Source organism: Symsagittifera roscoffensis, chromosome 7, assembly GCF_963678635.1.
Source record: "Symsagittifera roscoffensis chromosome 7, txSymRosc1.1, whole genome shotgun sequence".
Lineage (NCBI taxonomy): Eukaryota > Metazoa > Xenacoelomorpha > Acoela > Convolutidae > Symsagittifera > Symsagittifera roscoffensis.
In genome coordinates, this window is record NC_087068.1 from 58,772,456 (window position 1) to 58,794,292 (window position 21,837).

At 36.9% G+C, this 21,837-nt stretch overlaps 1 protein-coding gene and 1 non-coding gene across 2 annotated transcripts; both read right to left on the bottom strand.

The window, feature by feature from the left end:
* Positions 1 to 2,601: 2,601 nt before the first annotated feature.
* Positions 2,602 to 18,973, bottom strand: LOC134851320 (prostatic acid phosphatase-like). Its single transcript, XM_063867350.1, has 6 exons — positions 18,544 to 18,973; positions 17,525 to 17,700; positions 11,222 to 11,333; positions 7,255 to 7,404; positions 4,034 to 4,226; positions 2,602 to 3,198 (listed from the first exon to the last, which is right to left on the bottom strand). The coding sequence occupies exons 1-6, from the start codon at positions 18,738 to 18,740 to the stop codon at positions 2,686 to 2,688; spliced, it is 1,341 nt and encodes a 446-aa protein (XP_063723420.1). The 5' UTR covers positions 18,741 to 18,973; the 3' UTR covers positions 2,602 to 2,685.
* On the bottom strand, positions 12,312 to 12,498 carry LOC134852214 (U2 spliceosomal RNA). Its single transcript, XR_010164294.1, has one exon. It is a non-coding gene; the product is annotated as a U2 spliceosomal RNA (small nuclear RNA).
* Positions 18,974 to 21,837: the final 2,864 nt, after the last annotated feature.

The following is a 21,837-nucleotide window of genomic DNA, read 5'->3' on the forward strand; positions in this document are numbered from 1 at the left end:
AACGTGGAGAACTACGACACTTAACTTAAGAACAAATTGACCAGAACCACTATGGTGTAATTTTTGTTCACAATTTGCCCAGAAAAGTTAATAGATCATAATAAAACTATGATAATAGATAGTTTTTCTCGTTTTTTTGAAAACAAAATATGAACAGAATAAACGTTTATGAAATTAAGCAGATTACAGTAGGACAACAAAATTGAGTAACTGTAACTCCAAAAAACAAATTTTTCCTCGATAGCTGTTTGAAATTTTTCCTGAAAAGTTGTTTTGTAGAAAATGAAATTTCAGTTTTTAATTCATATTTATTTAAATTTAACATTAGAAGATTTTCAGACATTGTGCTGCTTTGAATATTTGTTGGTTTGTATGAAAATCTCGATTGGCAATTGTTTTTGCTGGACCACTGGTCAAAAAATGAACCTTAATTGAAGTTTTTTTCTGTATATCTTTAGAACAACTTTCCCGATTCCAATTGCACAACAAATTACTATAAAGAAGTCCAAGTTGTTTTTCTCTCTGTCTTTATTAATTAAAAGTTATCAGCTTTAATTCGCTTTTTCTAGATTTTCAGTTTTTATTGGTTTTATCCAGGAAAAAATTGTATCATATTTGAGTAAAGCGTTGAATTTTACGAATTTTTTTTCTAGATCCTAGAAAACATAATCAGAGAGCTCCTTTGTTTATTATTTGTATTTTTTGCTGTTTGGTAGCAATCTTCCAGATTGATCTCTCAGATTAAATCAGTACTGGTTCAGTAGGAACCTGGGAAACTAGACGAAAAGAAATTTAGATGTGACCAACAAACTCGAATTTAGACGTCGATGTAAAGTTAGAAATATGGGAAATTAGACGTAATTGTATTGTTCGTGTATAAAATTTATTTACTGACTACAATTTACTTTCGTTCGAACTTTACATGCAAACCAAGGTTTAAATGCAAATCAAGTTTTCACATACCACAATTTTCACATTCCGCATTTTTCACATGCCGCGATTGTATAATTTATGCATTTCAAAGTTTGTTAAAGACTGAAAATCTAGAAAAGGTGAATTAAAGCTGATAACTTTTCAAATAATATTGAGATTAACGTTTTACAAATCAATTTTGATGAATAGCTTGATATGCAGTTGAATCATATGCTGTTTTTGTAATTATGAAAACTTGTTTTAGGGAATAAGTTTTGAAGTTTTGTTAGCCCTTTGCATTCCGTCTACAATGCTATTTTTGCAAAAACAATTTAACGTCTAATTTCGTTTTTGTTGGTCAGGTCGCCTTTGCTTAGCGTCTAATTTCCTAACCCCCGATTCAGTAGTATTATAGCCACCCGGGTTGATAACCATAAAGCTAAAGGCTTGTCATACAATTTCATTTACGGCGCCTGTAGAAAAAAATGATTTTCATCTAATTTTCATACAAATGTAAGTAATTGCTCTAAAGACTTATAATAGATTTTTTTCTATTCAACGCTTTTGAAGAATTATTGTCAATAAAAGTCAACATCAAAGATACAATCAAATCTAATATCTACTGTGCGCAAACCCTTATTTTGCTACCTCGGTGTCACCACCGCTTAGTCTATTTATTGTTTTGTGGAACATATTGCAGATCGCATAGATTAGTTTTGATGAACATAAGACTTAACATATAAGTGAAAAGCAGAAATTCTACACTGTTTTTTCTCACTTTACGCTGGCATCATGGATGATGAACTCTTCCTGATCAGATAGAAACCCTGTTTCAGATAATCTGATTCAGATCTAAATTAGAGATCTGAAATAGGTTATGAAATGTTGAAATAACGCTTGAATACTTTAGGAATGGGTTTTTCAAATCTAAATTTTTGTTTTTCATGGCCATGTCAGATCTGAAAAAAATACATTTTAGATCTGAAAAAGCAATGGTTGTGACGTAGTTTTTGCTATTCTTCTGGTTTTTATAGCTTCTGCTAGCTGCTAGCTGGTACTCAGCAAAGTCTCCTTTTGGAGACTGCTGAAGTATTTTTTTTTACAAAAGGATGAGTTAAACATCGGAAACGCATAAGTAGTGCACAAGTAGTGCATAAGTAGTGCAAAAGTAGTGCATAAGTAGCGCACAAGTATTGCATAAGTATTGCATAAGTAGTGCATAAATAGTGCAAGTTTTTTCAAATTTTGAAATATTTGTTTCTGTAAATCAAAAATTTTATTCATTAAAATATATTTCAAAAAATTGCGCCAAATTGGAATATAACTTTGCTATTTCAGTAAATCAAGTTCAATGCGTTTGCTGGAATTAAAAAAAAATTGAGTTTTTTTTTCAAATGCCAGGTGTATAGTCCTGATCACTATAAGTTTTCACTTATCCAAACGGCAAAAGTATTTAAAGCATGATTAAGTTATGTTTTGAGAACCAAACCAGTGTTTAAATATTTGTTTGAAATATGTGAAAGTTAAAAGGCAATCACGACCAGCGCGACCAGCTCTTAAAAATTCGATTATCTTTAATCCACATCACTCTGTCTACTTGTTTTACAATTCCTTTTGCTGACTTTGAAGTTAATATATTTTTTTTCATAGGCTTGAAAATTTAGTTTCTGACCTTATTTGAGACTCCAGCAAACTTATAATAGTATATTAGTCACATTTTCTTTGCAAATTCCGCCAAAATTCTGTGTTCTATAACTTTTAAACCATGTTCACCTATATGTCACTACATTTTTTGCCTTTTTTGGTTTTTTTGCCACAAGTTTGAGCCTTGTTGATTTGTGAACTAATAGCACCTTTAGAGTTTTGGCTTGCCAATTCAGTAGTTTTCTCCTTGTTTGAATTGTTCTCCGTATCACTGACTGGAAGATGCAATTGAGCCGAATTTGAGGTTTGGGAGTTGTTCAATGAGCATTCTGCTTTGTAGTCTTGGACTGTCATTGGAGCTAAAACTTCTATGAACTGTTCCAAAGAGCAGAGAGTTCCACAACCAGGGACGTCCAAAGTGTAGAAATCTTCGACATAGGTGCTGTTTTTGAAGAGAGTTCGCACGAAGAAGTTGTTCGGCTGCTCGCTCACACTCTCGTACAGTTCAAACACGAGAGCGGCCGCCCAGCCGGGTGTTTTTTCAAGCTGCACATTCATGGACTTTGTGAGGGACATGAGGGAACTTGTATGGCCAAAAAGCATGGTCATTTTCTGACGAGTGTCTTTTTGCTTGCCGTATGCCTGAAATTATGAACAGAATGATTTTGGTTTAACAAAAAATGAAGAACACGATACGTTTATAGTATCATGTCTTCGTTTTCCTATTTGATAAATATTTAAAGCTGTTTTTGGGCAATGCTCTAAAAATTTAGTGTTAGAATCAGTCTTACACTTTAAACAAACTGATTCTTTTTCAAATGGTTTATTTGCTCTGTTAACAGGCGTTGTGGCCTAATCATTTAAAACCTACCGCAAAAAGACACGGCGAACTGTCAACAACAGCCATTTGTGATGGAAACTTGTTTTTATGTTTTAATTGTAATTTTACTCAAGTGGTTGATTCAACTAGTTTCTTTTTTTTTTTTTACAAAAAAGAACTTGTTTTGCGCATATCTGGCAATCAGGTGATCCATCTGTTGTCGTTTTTGTTACATTTTGTCTATTAAATAGTTTGTTGTTTTGTGATGCTCTCAAACAGAGAAATGAATGTCTATTCTTATACTTCTTAAACTCAAAAACTTGAAAAATACTCAACGCAAGAGAGTTTTTCAGAGAACTTAAATAAAATTTGAAAAATTGCTCAATTCTGATTAGTTCCATTGAGTCGTTGATCCGCTTTTTTGTAACAAGTAACTGTTTTTCAGTGGGCTAATGAAATGATATAAACACAAAACTTACTATAAAAAATACAAACAACCTGGTTAAAGTTTTCCTCCTTACCTCAGCATTTAATTTGGGCTGCAACTGCTTAGCGATAAGCGTAACATTTTTTATTGGTAAAACCAACGTTCTTTCCCCCTCCCCCCAAAAAATGTTGTTCAGGGAGAGGATGCTAAGTTGGATCAATATGTTGCACCTTTTCATGTAGGGTGTTGAGTACAATGTGCAGAGTGGGTCCCCCCGTCAGCCGTCTCTGCTCCCTCTCTGCGAACACTATGTCGTAGTCCTTAGTGTACAGCACCTTCAGCTCCCCCAACAACTCCTGACTGGCCCAGGGGGGCAGTTCCAGCCCATAGGCTAGCATAGTCTCCACCGCCTCGTGTACTATCCTGCAACAACATCAGAATCGAAGTTGCCAGGCAATTTGTAACAAGAGACAGTTCGTAATTTGGCGTTCGGCTTCGCTCTTTTGCGCTTGTTCGGCTTCGCTTTTTTGCGCTTTCATTCAATTTGAGTGGTTTTCTGCACCAAGCAGACTCAATGATCCCATATATCCCCGCAGCTTGGTAAAAAAGATTGAACTTCGTTTTTACGGCTCTTTTCCAGTTCTTCCTTTAATTTTGGGCTCTTTTCCGGTCCCTCCCTTTCCAAATAGGGCGTTTTATGTTTGTTTTACGTGTTATTACGGCTAGATGTTACGCTGTAAAGTATGAAGAACAAATTTGTTCACAGTTGTCGATTTGTTCACCACGCCAAATTTCATTGCATTATGACAACGTTAGAACTAAAGCTTTTCAAAATTGAATTTGAAAAGTGGGAGAACTGGAAAAGAGCCGAAATGTTACTAGTTTTTTGCAGTAACAGAAGCAGGAGTGATCTAGGATTTTCTCTCGGGGGGGGGGGGCGGATTTTCAAAAACTTAGTCTTTTTCAGGTCGACCAAATTGATTTTCTGAGCTCTCCGAAAGCACTAAAAAGACCCGCGTATCGGCCAAATTTTCTGTGCCGCAGGCAAAAATTTGAAAAACAGGCCAAAACAGGCCAAAACAGGCCAAAATTGCGTTTTTTGGCGCGCGCTCCCCCCTCAAAATTAGTATATACCCGGGTTGACCAAAGTTGCTAGTCATACAGTTTTCATATATGAAAAAATGCTAATCATACACTTTTCATGCAATTCCATAAGTAGAGAAAATTGCATGAAAAGTCTATGATTAGTATTTTTTCATATATGGAAATTGTATGACTAGCGTTTTTCCATAAACCAAAACTTTTGATTTTTTACATTTTAAAATCTCAAAGTTTTATGGTTGTGTTCGTAACCGAACACAAATATCATAAACCTTGGTTACACAAACGTAGTTGGCGACTTCAGAAATTTTATAGGATCCATCGCAAGTGGTCGAAACCATGGGGTGGGGGATGAAGAATCGTCCGCCCCCGAACCCCCCTAAAACCTTCCCTGAATGAAAGTGTTCAATGCTTTTTGACCCGTATCGAAACGAAAGACGGAGACCAACTCTGCTTATTCATAAAATCTCTTGCCACGAAACATGAATACGGAATTACAAAATAGGAGGATATAGTTAAACACTATTGCACTTGACTTAAAAAGTCACATAAGATTTCCCCAGCTCAGTACGTTTCTAGTTGTGTCTCATATCTACTTCACGCCAGGATTCACCTTTGAACTTTACACTTTTCTTTCAACTCACTGATCGAAACACGTACCCAGAAAATGCTCTATTTCAGATCTGAAATAGGTTGTGAAATGTTAAAATATCGTTTGGATTCTTTAGGAATGGGTTATTTCAGATCTAATTTCGGATCTGATGTTTTGTTTTTCATGGTCATTTCAGATCTGAAATAAAATTATTTCAGATTTAATTTCAGATCTGAAAGATCAATGATTTTGACACAATTTTGCTATTCTTCTGTATTTTATAGCTTCTGCTAGCTGCTAGAAGGTACTCAAAAAGTCTTCTTTTGGAGACTGCTGAAATATATTTCCCAAAGCATGAGATAACTATCCTAAAGGCATAAGTAGCGCATGAAAATTAAAATTTTGATCGGTGTTTGAATAACTAAATTTTGATAGGTGTTCTAATGAATAATAAATTTTAGTTTAAAAAAAACAGTTTGTTTAATTATTCGTCAATGAAAGAAGTGAAAACATTTATTTCGGTATTAACTTTAAGCAGCCAGAGAATAATAAATTTAACTTAGCAAACAGGGGCTCTTCCTCGATTTTAACCTCGCAACAAAACTAGTAAAAACTAGATCTATTGAGACTAGGAAATATAAGAGTAAGATTAGGATCGGTATTAGACTAAGAAGTTGCACGAATCTTTTCGGCCGAAAATAAGGTAGCGTGACGAGCAGACGCTATACCCTATCCGAATTTACTCTATGAGAAGGCCACCCCGGAGCCAAACTCAGTAGTCTCACGGTCTGCTGGAGCATTGTTTCATAGTCCGAGTAAAATTGTCTACCCTTTATTATTGAGAACTGTCCGTTTTTATCTTGTTATACCAAACTTTGAAAATGAGAACTTTTCAAACACCACTTTCAATTCACGACACCGAAAGCGTAACCGAATTCAACAAGGTTATCATCTCATTTATTATCATGCCACTTAAAAATTAATGCTTCAATTGCTTATATATTTTTGTTTAAGTAAGCAAAAAATGAAGCAAATACTTATTTCTTTACAGGAAATCTTTTTTTTTCGTTTTAAAGGAATATCTCAAGAGTGTTAGGGATGAAATGTTTGTGGAGCTCAAAGAAAATTGGGACAGTTCAGAAAAAAAACTAGTTGAAGCTAACAACTGCCGAAATCCGCGGATTTTGTGGGATTCAATGCATCCGCAAACTGCGTTTTCCTATGGAGTCCAAAACAACATGGCTAAACATATATCTTTATTATTTTTAGCGTTCATCATTTTAAAATTGAAAGCTACAGAACAGAAAAAAAGTAATGAATTTGGACAAAACTTGTCTATGAACCTGTCTAATCAATGCGCGCACATACCAAAAACCCAAATGCAGCGACGTTAGTTAAACCAATTGGCTCTACAATTTTTCTAAAGTAGAGAAGGAATTCGTTAAATCTGAGTTGTTAGAAGAATTGCTAGCAACGCTAACAAACACTGACAGCTATCTCGCAAAATCAAACTAGAGAGGCTACGCTTTATATTCACAGTCAACACACGAACAGATGGTTACAGAGATCACGAATTTCAAAAAAAAATGTAGAGCGGCTCTACAATTTTTTTTTTTTGAAAATCGTGAACTTTGCAATCGTCTGTTCGTGTGTTGATTCTGAATATATTACGTCTGCGCCAATTGCCAAAAAACTAAGGGTCCATTGAAGTTAAATGCCCAAAATACTGAATGTTGTAGAGTGGATTTGAGAACTGGCCTGGCTTCGTTGAAGTTGGTCATTCTGAAGCCAGTGATTTTGGTGAGTTTCTCGAACAGACTCTGGTGGTCCTGGAAGGCTATGGTCCGCAGGGGTCCAATGGTCCTCCTGTTGATACTCCTCAACTTGTTGCAGTTTATCCACTCCTCTCTAAATACGCAGAAAAAGGTAACGTTTTTGATATAAAATTTTGGTTGTGCTCCAATGGTCGGGTATGTATTTTTTTATTTTCAAATAATTAAGCATTAAACAACCTGAGATGAATCGGATGAGCTTATTTCGAAACATGATGGGCCGTTTGTACGTCACGAAAATTAATTTTAAACTTTATATTCAATCTTTTTGTTCCGACTTTCGAAGAAAGTGGCGGAAAAATTGTGCTTTGGGTGGTTTTATTTTCTCAAGACAAATTGCGACTTTTTTACTAGCATTTTTTGATAATTTTTTCATATAATCCGAAAAGTATTGTTGTCTTGATATCAACTTTAAAAATATATTTCAACTTTGATTAAGTTATGCAAGTTTGAAGATATCCAATATGGTCAATTTCAGGATGTTAACACGCGATATATTTCTCGCTATTAACGCGTAAGAAGAGATTTAATTCGTCTTAGAAAACCTTCCAAAATGGTTCAAGCAAGCAGTTTTTCAAAAATTTTAGGTTACCACACGAAATTTATCACACTGCCCTTTGTATGGCGTATGGAGATGCATTTTAAAAAATCTAGAAAATTTTTTTCTTTTTTTTAAAAAATTTTTCAAGTTCTTTAACGCAAACACTGCTCCATAGAGCTTAAAAAGCAGTCGGAACGTTCAATGTCTTCTTCTGAATATTCCACTTTTCTTCCAGTGGTTTTTTCTTCAGAAAAGATTTGACTTTATAGCTAACCATTTAGAAGGATTCTTTAAATAATCTGAAAGTTTTCTAATCTGGGTTCAAATTGTCTGGGCTCAAGAAAATTTCCTCTGAAACCTTTTTGCAAAAAATTATGGGATTTTGAAACAAAATTATTTGCCTATAAGCGTTTATAGGGGGCGTAAGCGGTGAATTTAATCAATTCTAAAAGAATTGGGGCGAATAACTTGCTCTCATCAACCCGTTAAAATCAGATTTAAGAAAAAACCCACAATGCTACTTGTATATCAGGTCAAAGCCTTGACTCATGAAGCGACACCTCAAGAGAAAAACAACTGGCATTGAAATAGACAACTCGCACTAAAAAACAACTCGCAAAATAACCATCCTTGCAGCCACGCCAACGTGTTGCGTTCTTACCGTTAGAGAGTACACGCTCATACGAAGTTCAGAGCTGTTTATTGCCTCGAAGCGGTGATCGCGCCCACCGGTTTATACCAAAAATTATAAGTTCAAATTTATTTTTAAATTCTATTTTAATTAATTTTTTTTTTGCGGAATGTCGCAGCACCGTTACGGCTGCCCTCTATTGTCAATCACAAGCTTCTTGCTTAAATTTTTTTATTTAATTTGAATTTTTTTTGATTGTTTACGAAAACATTTAGTTCCTAATTCTATCCACCCACAAGCTACGTAAAGACCCAATTGATAGATAAATTGTATGAAAACGCGTTAAGAGCAGACTGTTTCCCTCAGTTCAGTTTGAAAGGTTGTATTTTCCCTGTTACGCTTTATCAGAACAAATTATATTGCGTCCTAACTATCCCCATTTCAATTACAGTGCTCAGAGTAGTTAAAATTTCAAACCATTAAAAGTTGTGAATACTAATTACTAGTGAAATTTTTTTTTTCATTTGAGCTGCAAAATATCTTTCAGATTGTGTGAAAACAAGCACAAATTGACAGAACAAAAAAGACAACCCAAGCACAATTTGGGATGCACTTTCTTCAAAAATTGCGGATGCACTTTTTTCAAAAATTAGAGCTAAAAATTGAAAACAATAATTTCAAAAACAAAAAGCGAATGAATTTTATAAATTGTTTCAACGAAAACTTTTACATCGGTTTGAAAGATCAGACAGAACATTCAAGGTTTTGCCTTGATAAGGGCGGTTTTGTTTTCCTTAGTCTCAATAGAGCTATAGGAAAAAACTATCTATCATACTATAATTAAGAACTAGTTAATACTAACCAAAAGGTCGGTGTGGAAATTTCCAATTGCAAGCAAGGATAACCGGTTATGTGCAATCAGCGCAGAATGTTCTGATCATAGTCTTAAAAATCCAAGAAACTTTTTTCCAAATCATTGTCGTTTTTTCTGCGTGGTGTGATAAAAGGATCTGATCAAAAAATAAGTTTTTAAGAATATTTTACAACCACAGTGAAATATACAATTTGAAAAAAAATCTTCATTTTTAGAGAAAATGACTAGAAAAACAAAAAAATAAAAAAAATGGAAGTTTTTTTTGAAGTTTTTGATTAGAAAAACGCGCTAAAATACCAAAACAAATAAAATACCAAAACAAAAAATTTTGAGGCTTAAATTAGGCTTTTGTAAGTTTTTTAGGCAATTGAATAAAGCTATTGTAAGCCTGCTGAAACATCATTTTTTTCGCTCAAAATTATACATGAGAAATCAAAAAATTTAAACCAATTCTGCATGGAAAACAAAAAAACAGAAAGGAAAGGAAAAAATTAAAACACACCCGAATACAACACTTTTTCCCACTTTTCAAATGATCGGAACAAATAGGGGTTATACGGATCATAATTGGCTGCTTTTGATGTCTTATCAAATACATTTTTTTGAAGTTTGAAAAAAACTAGAAGCAAACTAAACAAGGATAGCCGGTTACTGTGCAAGTAGTACAGAATGTTCCGACCATAGTCTTAAAAAAACAACCAAGTTTTTTCGAACCTTTGTCTTTTTTTAGCGTGGTGTGATAAAAAGAGCTGAAGAAAAACAACTAGGGATTAAGTATAGTCGACAGCCATACTAAAATAAGCAAATTGAAAAAAAAATTTTGTAGAAAAACTTCTATAAACACGAAAAAAAAATCAACAACAAATTAAACAAAAATCAAACAAAAGAGTTTTTGAAGTTTTTGAATTTTTGAAAAATCTGATTCCAAAAGGCGTAAAAGACTCAAAATAAAATAACGTTACCCAAGTAAAACTAAATTTTAACGTTTTAAATTAAATTATTTTAAGCTTTTAAACTATTGCTCGTTTGCTTTATTCGCTCGAACTAAGACAAAAATCCAAAACTTCAAACCAGTTTATTGAAAGTTTTTCAATGTTGTTCGAATCACGACTGAAAAAGTTTTAAGATGATATATCACTCGACCCTGTACGATGATTCTTTGTGGTGTACCTGGTTTTCCGTGGAAAACAAAAACAAAAAAAACTAAAACACACCCGAATACAAAGTTCTTCCCCATTTTCAATGGTCGAAACAATAAGAGTTCTAATCTGATGCAAACCAGGAGAAAGGTAGGGTGAATGCTTGACATACAAAAAAAATGTGGGATCACTTGGTCTGGTGCTTAATCGATCTAGCACTGACAAAATAGTCCAGATAAATAATTGTGCAACTGTATCAAAAATTTCAAAATCATGGGTTAAATCATATGAAGCTTTTAATTGAAGCCTTTTTACAAAAAACTATTACATCAGAGGCAGATATAAATTTTTCGCAAGTGTGAATGAGGGCTTCATTTTTTGTAACTTTTGTCCGGAAAAGTACAGACCAAAGACTTGAGTTTTCAGGCGTGACCTTCTTAGAGGTTTCAAATTGGGACCCTTATCAAAAATGGTTTCATTCGTTTTGACTTAAATTTTATTGACCAAAACACTTTGATTAACAAAAATTTTTATTGGCCTAAAAAGATCAACAGAAATGAACAGAACTAGAACAAAAACAAAACTGTTCCTATCACTTAAAACCCTGAACTAATTTACGAGATAAAAGTTGTGATCTGATCTCTTGACCTTGCACAATTTAACCTTGACATTATTAAAGATTTTCTCAGTAAGAAATGACAGCCCCACCTGTGCATGAATGTGGCTGTGGTGTCGAGGGGGAACATCTCGCAGGTGGGCTCCACCACCATTCCACTGCACATCTCGAAGTCCTCCTTCTTCCGGGGCAGGCCGTAGAACCCTGTCAAATAAACAAGCATCAACGACAGTGAAGTGTCAATGTCAATTAAACAATCTCCGCCTCTCAATTGAGAGGTCACACATTCGAGGTGTACGATGGTCCAGACTCTTTGCTTGACGGAGGTTCATTGTAAATAGCTTAGCAGCTCGTACGTTGGTAGCTTCCCTCGCGGATAAATCTTCTCAACAGCTGTTCCGAAGATTGTGTTAGCCGAGTCCCAAGTATTGTAATGCTTAACTGAATCTACTTTTTGGTTGACTGCCCTAAATGATACTTACAAGTTAGTTTGAAATGTTTCCAGATCTTTACCCAGTATAATCAGCATGTGATCCGTTTGGACAAAAGAGATCAGGCGACAACTGGGAAAAATTGACGTAGCTGCACATGTTTATAATTGGACAAAGTTATAACTGGACAAAGTTAAAACTGGACAACTTATATTCTAATCAAACCGATGCGTATTGGGAGCTTGCAAGTGCCGAGACACGAACAGTTTCTGAAAACGCCAGCTGTAGATGTCATTCGGGAAGTTGTTCCCCGTTGCCTTTTTTTCCAGTTGTCAGCACTACGCCGAGGATTTACGCCCAGGATAATTTTAGGGTACCACCCGTACTGAAATTTGTAGTTAAATTCAAGTCTGGACATCAAAAATACATACAAAATCCATATCTTTATCAGTCCTGTGGCATGTCTCTTTTTTGACTGTACATGTCTGAACAAGACATGTACCAGACATGATAATTACGAAAAAAAAATCAGATCTTGAGTCAGATATGATCAGACTTGAAGTAAACCTGGACCAGATATGTTCATGTCTGAAATTACTTGATCAGACCTGAAGCAGACATGATCATTCCTGATTTTACTTGAGCATACCTGGATCAGACATGACCATGCCTGAAATTACATTATCATACCTGACTTTACATGATCATACCTGGACCAGACATAATCATGCCTGAAATTACAAGATCAGGCCTGAAGCAGACATATCATGATGGTAGTGTAAGACCAGGACAATCCGTGAGTCAACTGAAGCAAGCTTCGGTGTTAAATGGAGAAGCAAAAAGCAGTTTTATATTAGTCAGGCAATGCCCTGCGTGTCAGATTTTAAGCTGACAAGAACATATGAAAAATTTAATTCCTCAGAATCAAAGTAAGCAAAAACAGGGGTTAATTTAAAAGGGCACTGAGAATAGTGGAGAATGAAAGTTTGAAATCATAGCAAGTTTGAAAATTTTAGTTTTTATTGAAGTTGATCAACATTTGAGATGTTTGAAACAACTAATAGCCTTCGGTGAAGATAAGTATTCGTAGGTCACAATCTAATGAGTTTGGGCGTTTCCGGTGATGTGATCAACTGCAAGGTTCAGTGCATGGTGGTCATTTTGGTTGGCCAATTTTCTCACAAGGGTGTTGCTCTTCCTTCTTGAGCTGAGCAGTCGTTCGAAAAGAGTTGGACTGGAACCAACCATTGACTGGAATGTGGTCGTTCAAAGATACTTGTAGGCTCTTTCCTCGGTCAACACGTGTACAAATTGGTCTCCGTTGATGAGTGGCATGGAGATGTTTGCGGCTCCGCATTTGCCATGGTTGAAGGTAAAACCCAGTGAATGGACGAAGTCAACTATTTTCTACAGAATCCCCTGTGCTTCGGATGCGTCCTCCAATACAGCTGCTAAGTCGTCCAAATAGCACAAGCAGGAAGAAGATGTCATCTCTTCACTCCTGACGACTGGATCCATTGAATAATAGGGCGCTGAGTGAACAGCCTTGCCTAACACCTCTCGAAACCTTCACTGGGTCAACCTCGACACATCTCATGGTTCAGTGTCTCTTGATCCAATTGACAGCGGCGGCCTTTCCCGTCTTTCTTTTTACACCAGGTGATTGCAAAAGGGTGAGTTTCAGCCTAGCACAATAAAGGAACCGCCAGTCGCAAAACTTGATGTGCAAACTGTATATCGCCTTAGTCGCTATAGGCGATGAGCTGAGGCTCTTCTATTTTGGCCTTGGTCTCGAGCCTCTAATAAGATTGCAAGACTTCTTTTTGTGAGAAGGGAGTGGAGCATTGGCCATGGGATTCGATAGCTCATATCTGCAAGTTGTGCAGTTCTAACTTGATGTTCAGTTTCAAGCACTTACGTATTCGTTGCAGGGCTAGAGAAGTTTCTTTAGCAATCTCCGAGAGTCCAGCTTTTTTAATGTGGTTTATTCCGCATACCACCTCTTCATCGGATGATCCATAGAGAAGCAACTTCCGGGTCAGCGTTCCCAGAGAGTCTTTGATATTAAAAGCGTTGACCAACGATTTCAGTGTCTTTTTTGCTTTTGTCAGGACCAAGTCAGGAAGTCGAGGTTCTCCGTAAAACGGTTCAAGTTCATGTACGCCGTAGTTGCATTCTCGGGTAGACAATGGATGCTTTGGGCATCTTTCGCAGTGATCGGTTCATCATATGGAGTTGGTTCTGTTTGGTATATGAGTTCTCTAGCAATTGGTATAACATTGGAGTGATCTTAGTCCTGAGAACATGTAACTTTTGCATAGGCGAGAGCTGAGAATCTTCTATTAGCAGTGCTAATCCCAAGCTCTCTCGAAGCAGGACTCGAGTCCTCCAACCATTGACTGGAATGTGGTCGTTCAAAGATACTTGTAGGCTCTTTCCTCGGTCAACACGTGTACAAATTGGTCTCCGTTGATGAGTGGCACGGAGATGTTTGCGGCTCCGCATTTGCCATGGTTGAAGGTAAAACCCAGTGAACGGACGAAGTCAACTATTTTCTACAGAATCCCCTGTGCTTCGGATGCGTCCTCCAATACAGCTGCTAAGTCGTCCAAATAGCACAAGCAGGAAGAAGATGTCATCTCTTCACTCCTGACGACTGGATCCATTGAATAATAGGGCGCTGAGTGAACAGCCTTGCCTAACACCTCTCGAAACCTTCACTGGGTCACAGAGTGTAATGCGTGATAGGTCGGTAGGCTGCGTAGCACAATCTGTGTAAACGGACTGTATGATTCGTATAATCGAATCTGAGCAGTGGCTTTGTCGGAGAGCTTCGGAAATGGTTGAGTGTTGCACACTGTTAAAGGCATCGCTAAGGTCAAGAGAGAGGACAACTTGCTTGGAGCGTTAGGACTCAGCTACGATGAGCGTGTTCTGCATGACGCCTTTTCTGGAAAAAAAAGCTCGCTTCCTGTCGGAGATGCGATTGTTCCTCTCGAGTCTTGAGTAGACTTTCGTAATTCCTTCACCTATCAAGCATTGCCTCTGAAGCTGCTAACTGGTGCAATCCGGACATAAAGGCTGACACGAAACGTTTTAATTGAGCCAAATTAGCGTAGGTCAACCCAACGGGGTCAGGAGCAGATGATGCATGATCAAGGGCTGCTTTTACTTCTTGTTCGGAGAAGGGTCGTGACAGTGCTTCTCTGTTTGTCCAGCATTGCTTCCACATGGGGGTTATAACTGGTTTTGAGCAAAATTGGACAGTTATTCTGGGTTAACTTTGCACAGAATTGTTTAGTGCCCCTCACTGAACTCTATGGCCCTCTTTATGTTGGTGCAGTACAGTTTTTGGACCTCTGCCGCGAAGAGCGTACTATGCATAGAAGACTGTTTTCTCGACTTCTTGGATTTTGCGAGAATGAGCAAATCCAGCCATTGATCTGCGTTGAAGTTTTCGTCCACTTTATCGGGGAATTCGTAGCGCTGGTCAAGGTCGTGGGAGTTGATTTAGCGTGTAATTTGCGGTGGTGGGGGACTTCATCAGGGCATTACTAGTCTTGATTCGTGCACGAGGGGTCCCTGGAGTTGGATATTTGCGGGGGTGGGCGTCTCGGAGCCGGTTGCTGAGATCCTCGCATGGATGAAGATAAAGACCAGCCGTCCTGTTCAATTGTAGGGGCTACTTTGCATTGACGGTTGTGGCTGCTCAAGGCTTTTTGCGTGGCAAATGCTTAGTTACAGGAACTGCATGGGTAGGTTTTGATTTCAAATAACGGTTCCTTGAAGTGAGTCCCCTCATGCGTTGTCGCCTTTCTTCGATCTGGAAAGGCTTCTTGCAGAATTTGCATTTCAAACGAAGTTTATCCAGATCTATATAATGTCGTAGCTCGGCGGATGATATCGCGTTTAAAAGACGTTTGCTTGATGGCTGCATCGCAATCGCTGCAGCTCAGGAGCCAAATCGTGGGAAATAGCACTCGGGCAATTGCACCGCTAAATGTGAGCATGGATGTAGTTTAAAACAAAATCGACAGTTAAGGTCTAAAAGGTGTAACTCGAAGATAAGAAAGCTGAAAAAAGATCAATCATTAATTCAAGTTATTTCTCAACTGAGCATAAACTATGCGAAGCTTATTCCCAGTTCTGTATAGTATACCCAAAGAAATACAACTTGTTAAATGCGTTCTAAGAAGGGAAATTGGAAGCGGAATACCACACACTACTAGTTAACGTAACTTCTCTTTTCAAACGTAACGTAACATCGGTAGCGAAGTCTTTAAACTGACAAAGGAAATTGACATCGATATAGCAACATAATCTTAGCCGAAAGTATCTTAGCCAACGCCAAATTCAACTTGCTAAAATTCAACTTGCTTGATCTTAGCCAAAAGGCCGAGAAGCGATAATAACTGAAAGAAACGATATTTTTCTACATGCCTCAGACACAACAAAGAAACAACAGCTCTACTTTCAATAAAACTTTCAAACTATCCGACTGGATTGGGAGCTATTTTGCTCCCGAAACAGTTCAGACAAGATCAAGGTAAATAGTAAAAATAGGCAGTCATTATGATTCTTTGCCTCATAAAAATACCCTGCCGTCTTGTAACTCTATCGTAAAACTACAGTGGACTACATTATAACAATCTGCGTTTCTGAAGTTACATGGCGCTAAACTTTTTTACTTGATCAGACCTGAAGCTGATATAGTCATGTCTGACCACGTATAGTTATGTCTGACCAGGTATAGTCATATCTGACCAGGTTTAGTCATGTCTGACCAGGGTATAGTCTTGTCTGACCAGATATAGTCATGTCTGACCAAGTATAGTCATGTCTGACCAGGTATAGTCATGTCTGACCAGGGTATAGTCATGTCTGACCAGGTATAGTCAGGTCTGACCAGGTATAGTCAAGTCTGACCAGGTGTGAAACAGATATGCACAGAGATGGAAAACAGCTAGTGTCTGAAAATTGTACGATCAGACGTGAAATTGTGAGAAAAGTTCGGTACAGCCAATATTTCAATATTTTTTTTGTTGTTTTTGAAGTTATCTCTCAAAAAAATTAAAATAAATACTTTCATATCTAGTGCTTAGAAGTTCCGATTTGATTATCACGATAGCTCACACACTTGTTGCTCAGTTATAGTTTGACAATGTCTTCGATTTTGTAGTCATCTTTCATAGGCCAGAGGCTCGTAAGTATTCAGCCAATAAACGTCCTTTGAAGTGTCCAAAACAACGATTTTTCTGCTGAATTACTTTTTTATTTTTGAAAAATGATTTTTTATCATAATTTTTGGACATGAGGGACTAGTACGAAATTTTAACAATAATTGAAATGAAACTGAGAAGAGCAAAAATTCTGAGAATTGTGATATTAAAATCATAGTTTCTTCTAACAAATGTAAATTATTGTCGTTTATATTTTTTTGAGAAACACATTTTAAAAATTGACATACAATTATGGTTCGAATAGCAGCTGGGTTTTGACCTTGATCGTGCCAAAAATAAACGCACGTGGTTTTTTCTAAAGTTTAGCGTTTTTTTTTAAACTTTGGGGGCCGTCCTTAGAATCTGACCAGTTGAAATTAATTGCTGTGGCTCCATTTTTTCAGTTACATAATAGCTCGGTGTTGTTCCCTGAGTAGAAAACATTACAAAAAATCAATTTTTTGTAATCATTTTGTGAACTGTAGTTCATTTCTTGGGACGGCTCGTGTGAAGTAAAAATTTGTAAGAGAGGAGTAGCTGCATTGTTTTTGTAGGTTTCAAAATCGGAAATCTGTTAAACATGCAATTGCATCTCATTTTCAGAAGTTTTCCATGCCATTTTATCTTGATGATAAATCCACGGTTCCCTTGCTCCTCATTTGAAGCTATATACAGTTAATTTAGCTTTGGTACAAAAGAACAGACACTAATCTCTCATTTGAAACGCATTCAGCCTTCCACTCACCGGCCATGGTGTTGTGTGCTGCCAGTTGTGCCCTGGATCTGGGGGTGGAGAGTAGGTCGATCTCCTGGGGGTCAAAGATGTCAGACATGAAGTCCCTGTAGTGTCTCCTCAAAGTCACCCCCAACTTGTAGTGCTGCAGGGATCCCACAGGGGTCAACTTCTCCGGAACCCCAAGGCTGCAAACCATTAGGCTCTTTTCAACCCCCCCCTTACATCACGCATTCAGCCATATTAGCAGGTAAAGTAAAACAGCAATGCTTTTACAATTTTTAAAAGGTGGGGGAGGGAGAAGAAAAGAGCCAACCGTCATTGTGGCTTGGATATTTTTAATATTTTCTAAAACTAATATAGAATTCGTTTTATGACTTTTTGCTTATCATAATTGTGAACCTTTGTAATTTTCCCACATTTTGCTGGACAAAACTTCCGGGGTTCGTACTTATTTGCATTGTCTATTAATCAATTCAAGATTGAGTAGTTTGGGGGTGACCAATGAGTGCCATGAAAAGAGCAATTCAGATGATGGGTTGGAAAATTTCCAGGGGCTCATCAGACCTCAATTGTCCCGCAAAACTTCCTGATCAACTGAGACTTTTCCATTATTTGAGTTTGGCCACCAAATTTCATATCGTAACTTGTAAAAGGGGTGAGGGGAGGGGGGTGGTTGGGACGCCGGACACTTAAGTTTCTCTAAAGACACCTTCGACTTCCGATAATACGATTCATTATAAATGGCAGCGCGCGCCATAAAAATTTTGTTGGTCAATACTTTTCAAAAAAACGGCTGCTTTTTCAAACAAAAATTGTGGTCCAAAACGTATCTGCAGAAAAGGGTGTTTTGAGGCGCCCGGAAAATCATTTTGGTTATCCCAAATACTATATCGACGAACTTTTCGCCCCTACTTGAAAGAATTCAACATGCAACCGAAGCCTCTGAACTCAATCAAGTCCTTTTTGTTTTATTTTGCAATGTCACGGCCTTATTGCAATGGATGCAGCCATGTGATATGGGAACTCACGTGATCCATTTGTCGGTGAAGGGGTCGTTGGGAAGGAGCACCCCAGGGGTGGCTGTCCCGTGGCGCACCAGACCTGTCGCGTAGATCAGTCGAAGGTCACTAGTCTCCGCCTCGAACTCACAAGAACACAAGAGCGACAGCAGAGTCACTGAAATGGCCACGAACAAACGAGACCTCAGTCGCAACTCAATTGTCATATCAAACTCTTAATTGATTTCCCTTTTCCCATAAAATTGAGAGAAGTTTGGTGATTCAATAAAGTAAAGCAATGAACTTAACTGATAATTCAGTTCAATTTTAATGGCCACTTTCAAGATGCTTTGTAAAAGTTATGTATTTTTATTTTGATTTTTAAAGATTTTTAAGATTTTATATGAAAACAGCTTTGAGCGTTACAAAGCGTCGATTGGGTTCAAATTAATTAAAAAGAAGCTTTTAATAGCATCACCCACTTATAAACTGGCTTATCTCTCTAATTAATCAAACCGCTCAGTCTTATCAATTAACCAAACCTTCATTTCAAAGGATTCTCTAGATTTGGTGATGAGCTTGGATGAATTAGAATCGCTTTCCAGAAACTTTGTTTCCTGTCAGATGGGGTTAATCACCAAAATAATCTTCTTGCAACTTGACTTGCGGGTTGTGCTATTTTCTTGGGTGGACTTACATGGCGTCATGTATCTTATATGGGTTAATCCAGAGCAACACTTACTTAGCCAACAGAACAAAACTGGCAAGGATTTTAGAAAAACAAATAGTCCAAGGTAGCTTTATTATTTAAACGCCTAACATGTATCTGTGAAGCGCACACACAATTCAGGCAATTTAAAATAAAGACAACTTAATTAAAAGTATACAGACAATTCAGCCAGATGCAACATGGCCAGTTTTTCAAAAAGCTAGATTCGAAAAAAAAGTTGGAGTTATTTCTCGTCTTAAGGTCGACGGTGTGCGAGAACTGTCTCTAAATTTTGTATGTAGTACTGCCCTCTGTTGGCAAGGTCGCAACAGGTTGGCGCGACTGCGCTTATTGGCTGAATTGTCTCTGGGTTGAATTGTCTGCATATTTTTGGCTGAATTGTCTTTGGCCGAATTTTCTGGACGCTGATTGTACATTGAACGCATCGAACTCTTTACAAAATATTTCTTTGTCTCTAATTTATAAAGGGCTCATTCAATCCATCATAGCAGAATTCTGACCAAGGATAAACTGAAACATTATATCAGAAAGGTTTTTAGATTAATTAGAGCTAACGTATTTTCAAAAAATCTCTAGCAGATTTTGCTTGGATATGCAATTTCGGTAACTTTTGTCATTTCATGTGTGGTATTTTGCTTGGACTTGAATCAATTTTCTATGCAATCAAATAACTGATAATTTTCATTTAATTATTGTTTTTTCAGTTTTTTATATATCTGTCTTCCCGGGTCGAGATCCCGCTCAAAAACCGCTCAAGATATGGGCGGTTTGAGCGGTTTTCCAGTAAGATTTGAGCGGTTTGAGCGGTTTGGACGGTTTGGGCGTCTTTTTTAGAAAAACCGCTCAAACCGCTCAAATCTTGCTTAAAAAACCGCTCAAAAACCGCTCATTTCTTGCAGTGATTTTTGAACGGTTTTTCAAGCAAAATTTGAGCGATTTTTAAGCGGTTTTTGAGTGGTCTTATAAAATAACCGATTAAAACCAACAAAAAGGCCTGGAAAGGTAATGTGACGCTAAGAAGCAGTTGAAATACTACCAGGGTTGACCTCCATAAACCGAAAATGCTTATCTTACTTTTCCCCCACACCGAAAATGCTTATCTTAAAATTTCCTACATCCAATGTATGGAAAAATGCTAATCATACAATTTTCATACAATTTCAGATAATGAAGAGTTTGAGGTTCCAACCTCTAAAACCCTCTGATTTTTCTGTTGGTTCTCTTCTCTGTTCAGAGATGCACGTCTTATGGGTAACTTTAAACGACGCTAATTGAGCCTCATTTGAGTTTTCAAAAAATGCTTATCTTACAATTTCCATATGTGAAAAAATGCTTATCGTACAATTTCCATATATGAAAAAAATGCTTATCTTACAATTTCCAATAATGATAAAATGCTTATTTTACAATTTCCATATCTGAAAAAATGTTTATCCTACAATTTCCATATATGAAAAAATGTTTATCCTACAATTTCCATATATGAAAAAATGTTTATCCTACAATTTCCGTATATGAAAAAATGCTTATCCTAAAGTTTTTTTTACAATTTTCTGAGTCTATGAAACTGTAGGAAATTGTAGGATAAGCATTTTTTCATATATGGAAATTGTAAGATAAGCATTTTTGGTCAACCCGGGTATCTACAATTTAAAAAAAGTGCGTAACCGTTCTCAACTCAAGCAAGATTTCTTCGATGTCTTGACCAAAAACAATGTGAGCGACTTTCAAATACTCGAGCAAAATAACCACTTGAAAATATTTAAGTATCTATGTATGTATGTATGTGTGTATAGATGTATGTACGTATCTTTGTATATATCTATGAGCAATTTTTTTTAATTATATATAAAAAAACGCTCAAAAAACCGCTCAAGATTTGAGCGGTTTGAGCGGTTTTTTTAGACAAAAACACGCTCAAAATATTGCTTCTAAATGAGCTGTTTGAGCGGTTTTTGAACGGTTTATATTAAAAAACCGCTCAAAAACCGCGCAAGATTTGAACGGTTTTGAGCGGTTTATCTAAAAAAAAAAAACGCTCAAAAACCGCGCAAGATTTGAGCGGTTTTTGAGCGGTTTTTCTAAATAAAACGCTCAAATCTTGCGCGGTTTTTGAGCGGTTCTTTTTAGATAAACCGCTCAAAACCGTTCAAATCTTGCGCGGTCTTTTTAGATAAACCGTCCAAAAACCGCTCAAAACGTTTATTTTGAAGCAAGATTTTGAGCGTAGTTGTCTAAAAAAAACGCTCAAACTGCTCAAATCTTACTTCAAATCAGGTGAAAAATCTTGATTCGGGTTGAGTTACCAATACAAGTTTGGATATTTGTAAGGTTCGAAGATTCTGACTCTTGTTCCTTAAACTTAAGAGAATTTTCTATCACGGAAACGTTGAATTGTTAGATTTGCTCATTTTGATTTGCGCATTTGTTAGATTTGCGCTCCAAGTAAAGGTTCATATATCAAGAGTTGTAGCTACACAGTTAATAATAGACCAAAAGCTCGTCTTTACTACAGATCGCCTCCAGACCATTCGGCCAAAGAATATTCAGCCAAAAGTATGCAGACAAAATCAATCAGAGACAATTCAGCCGAA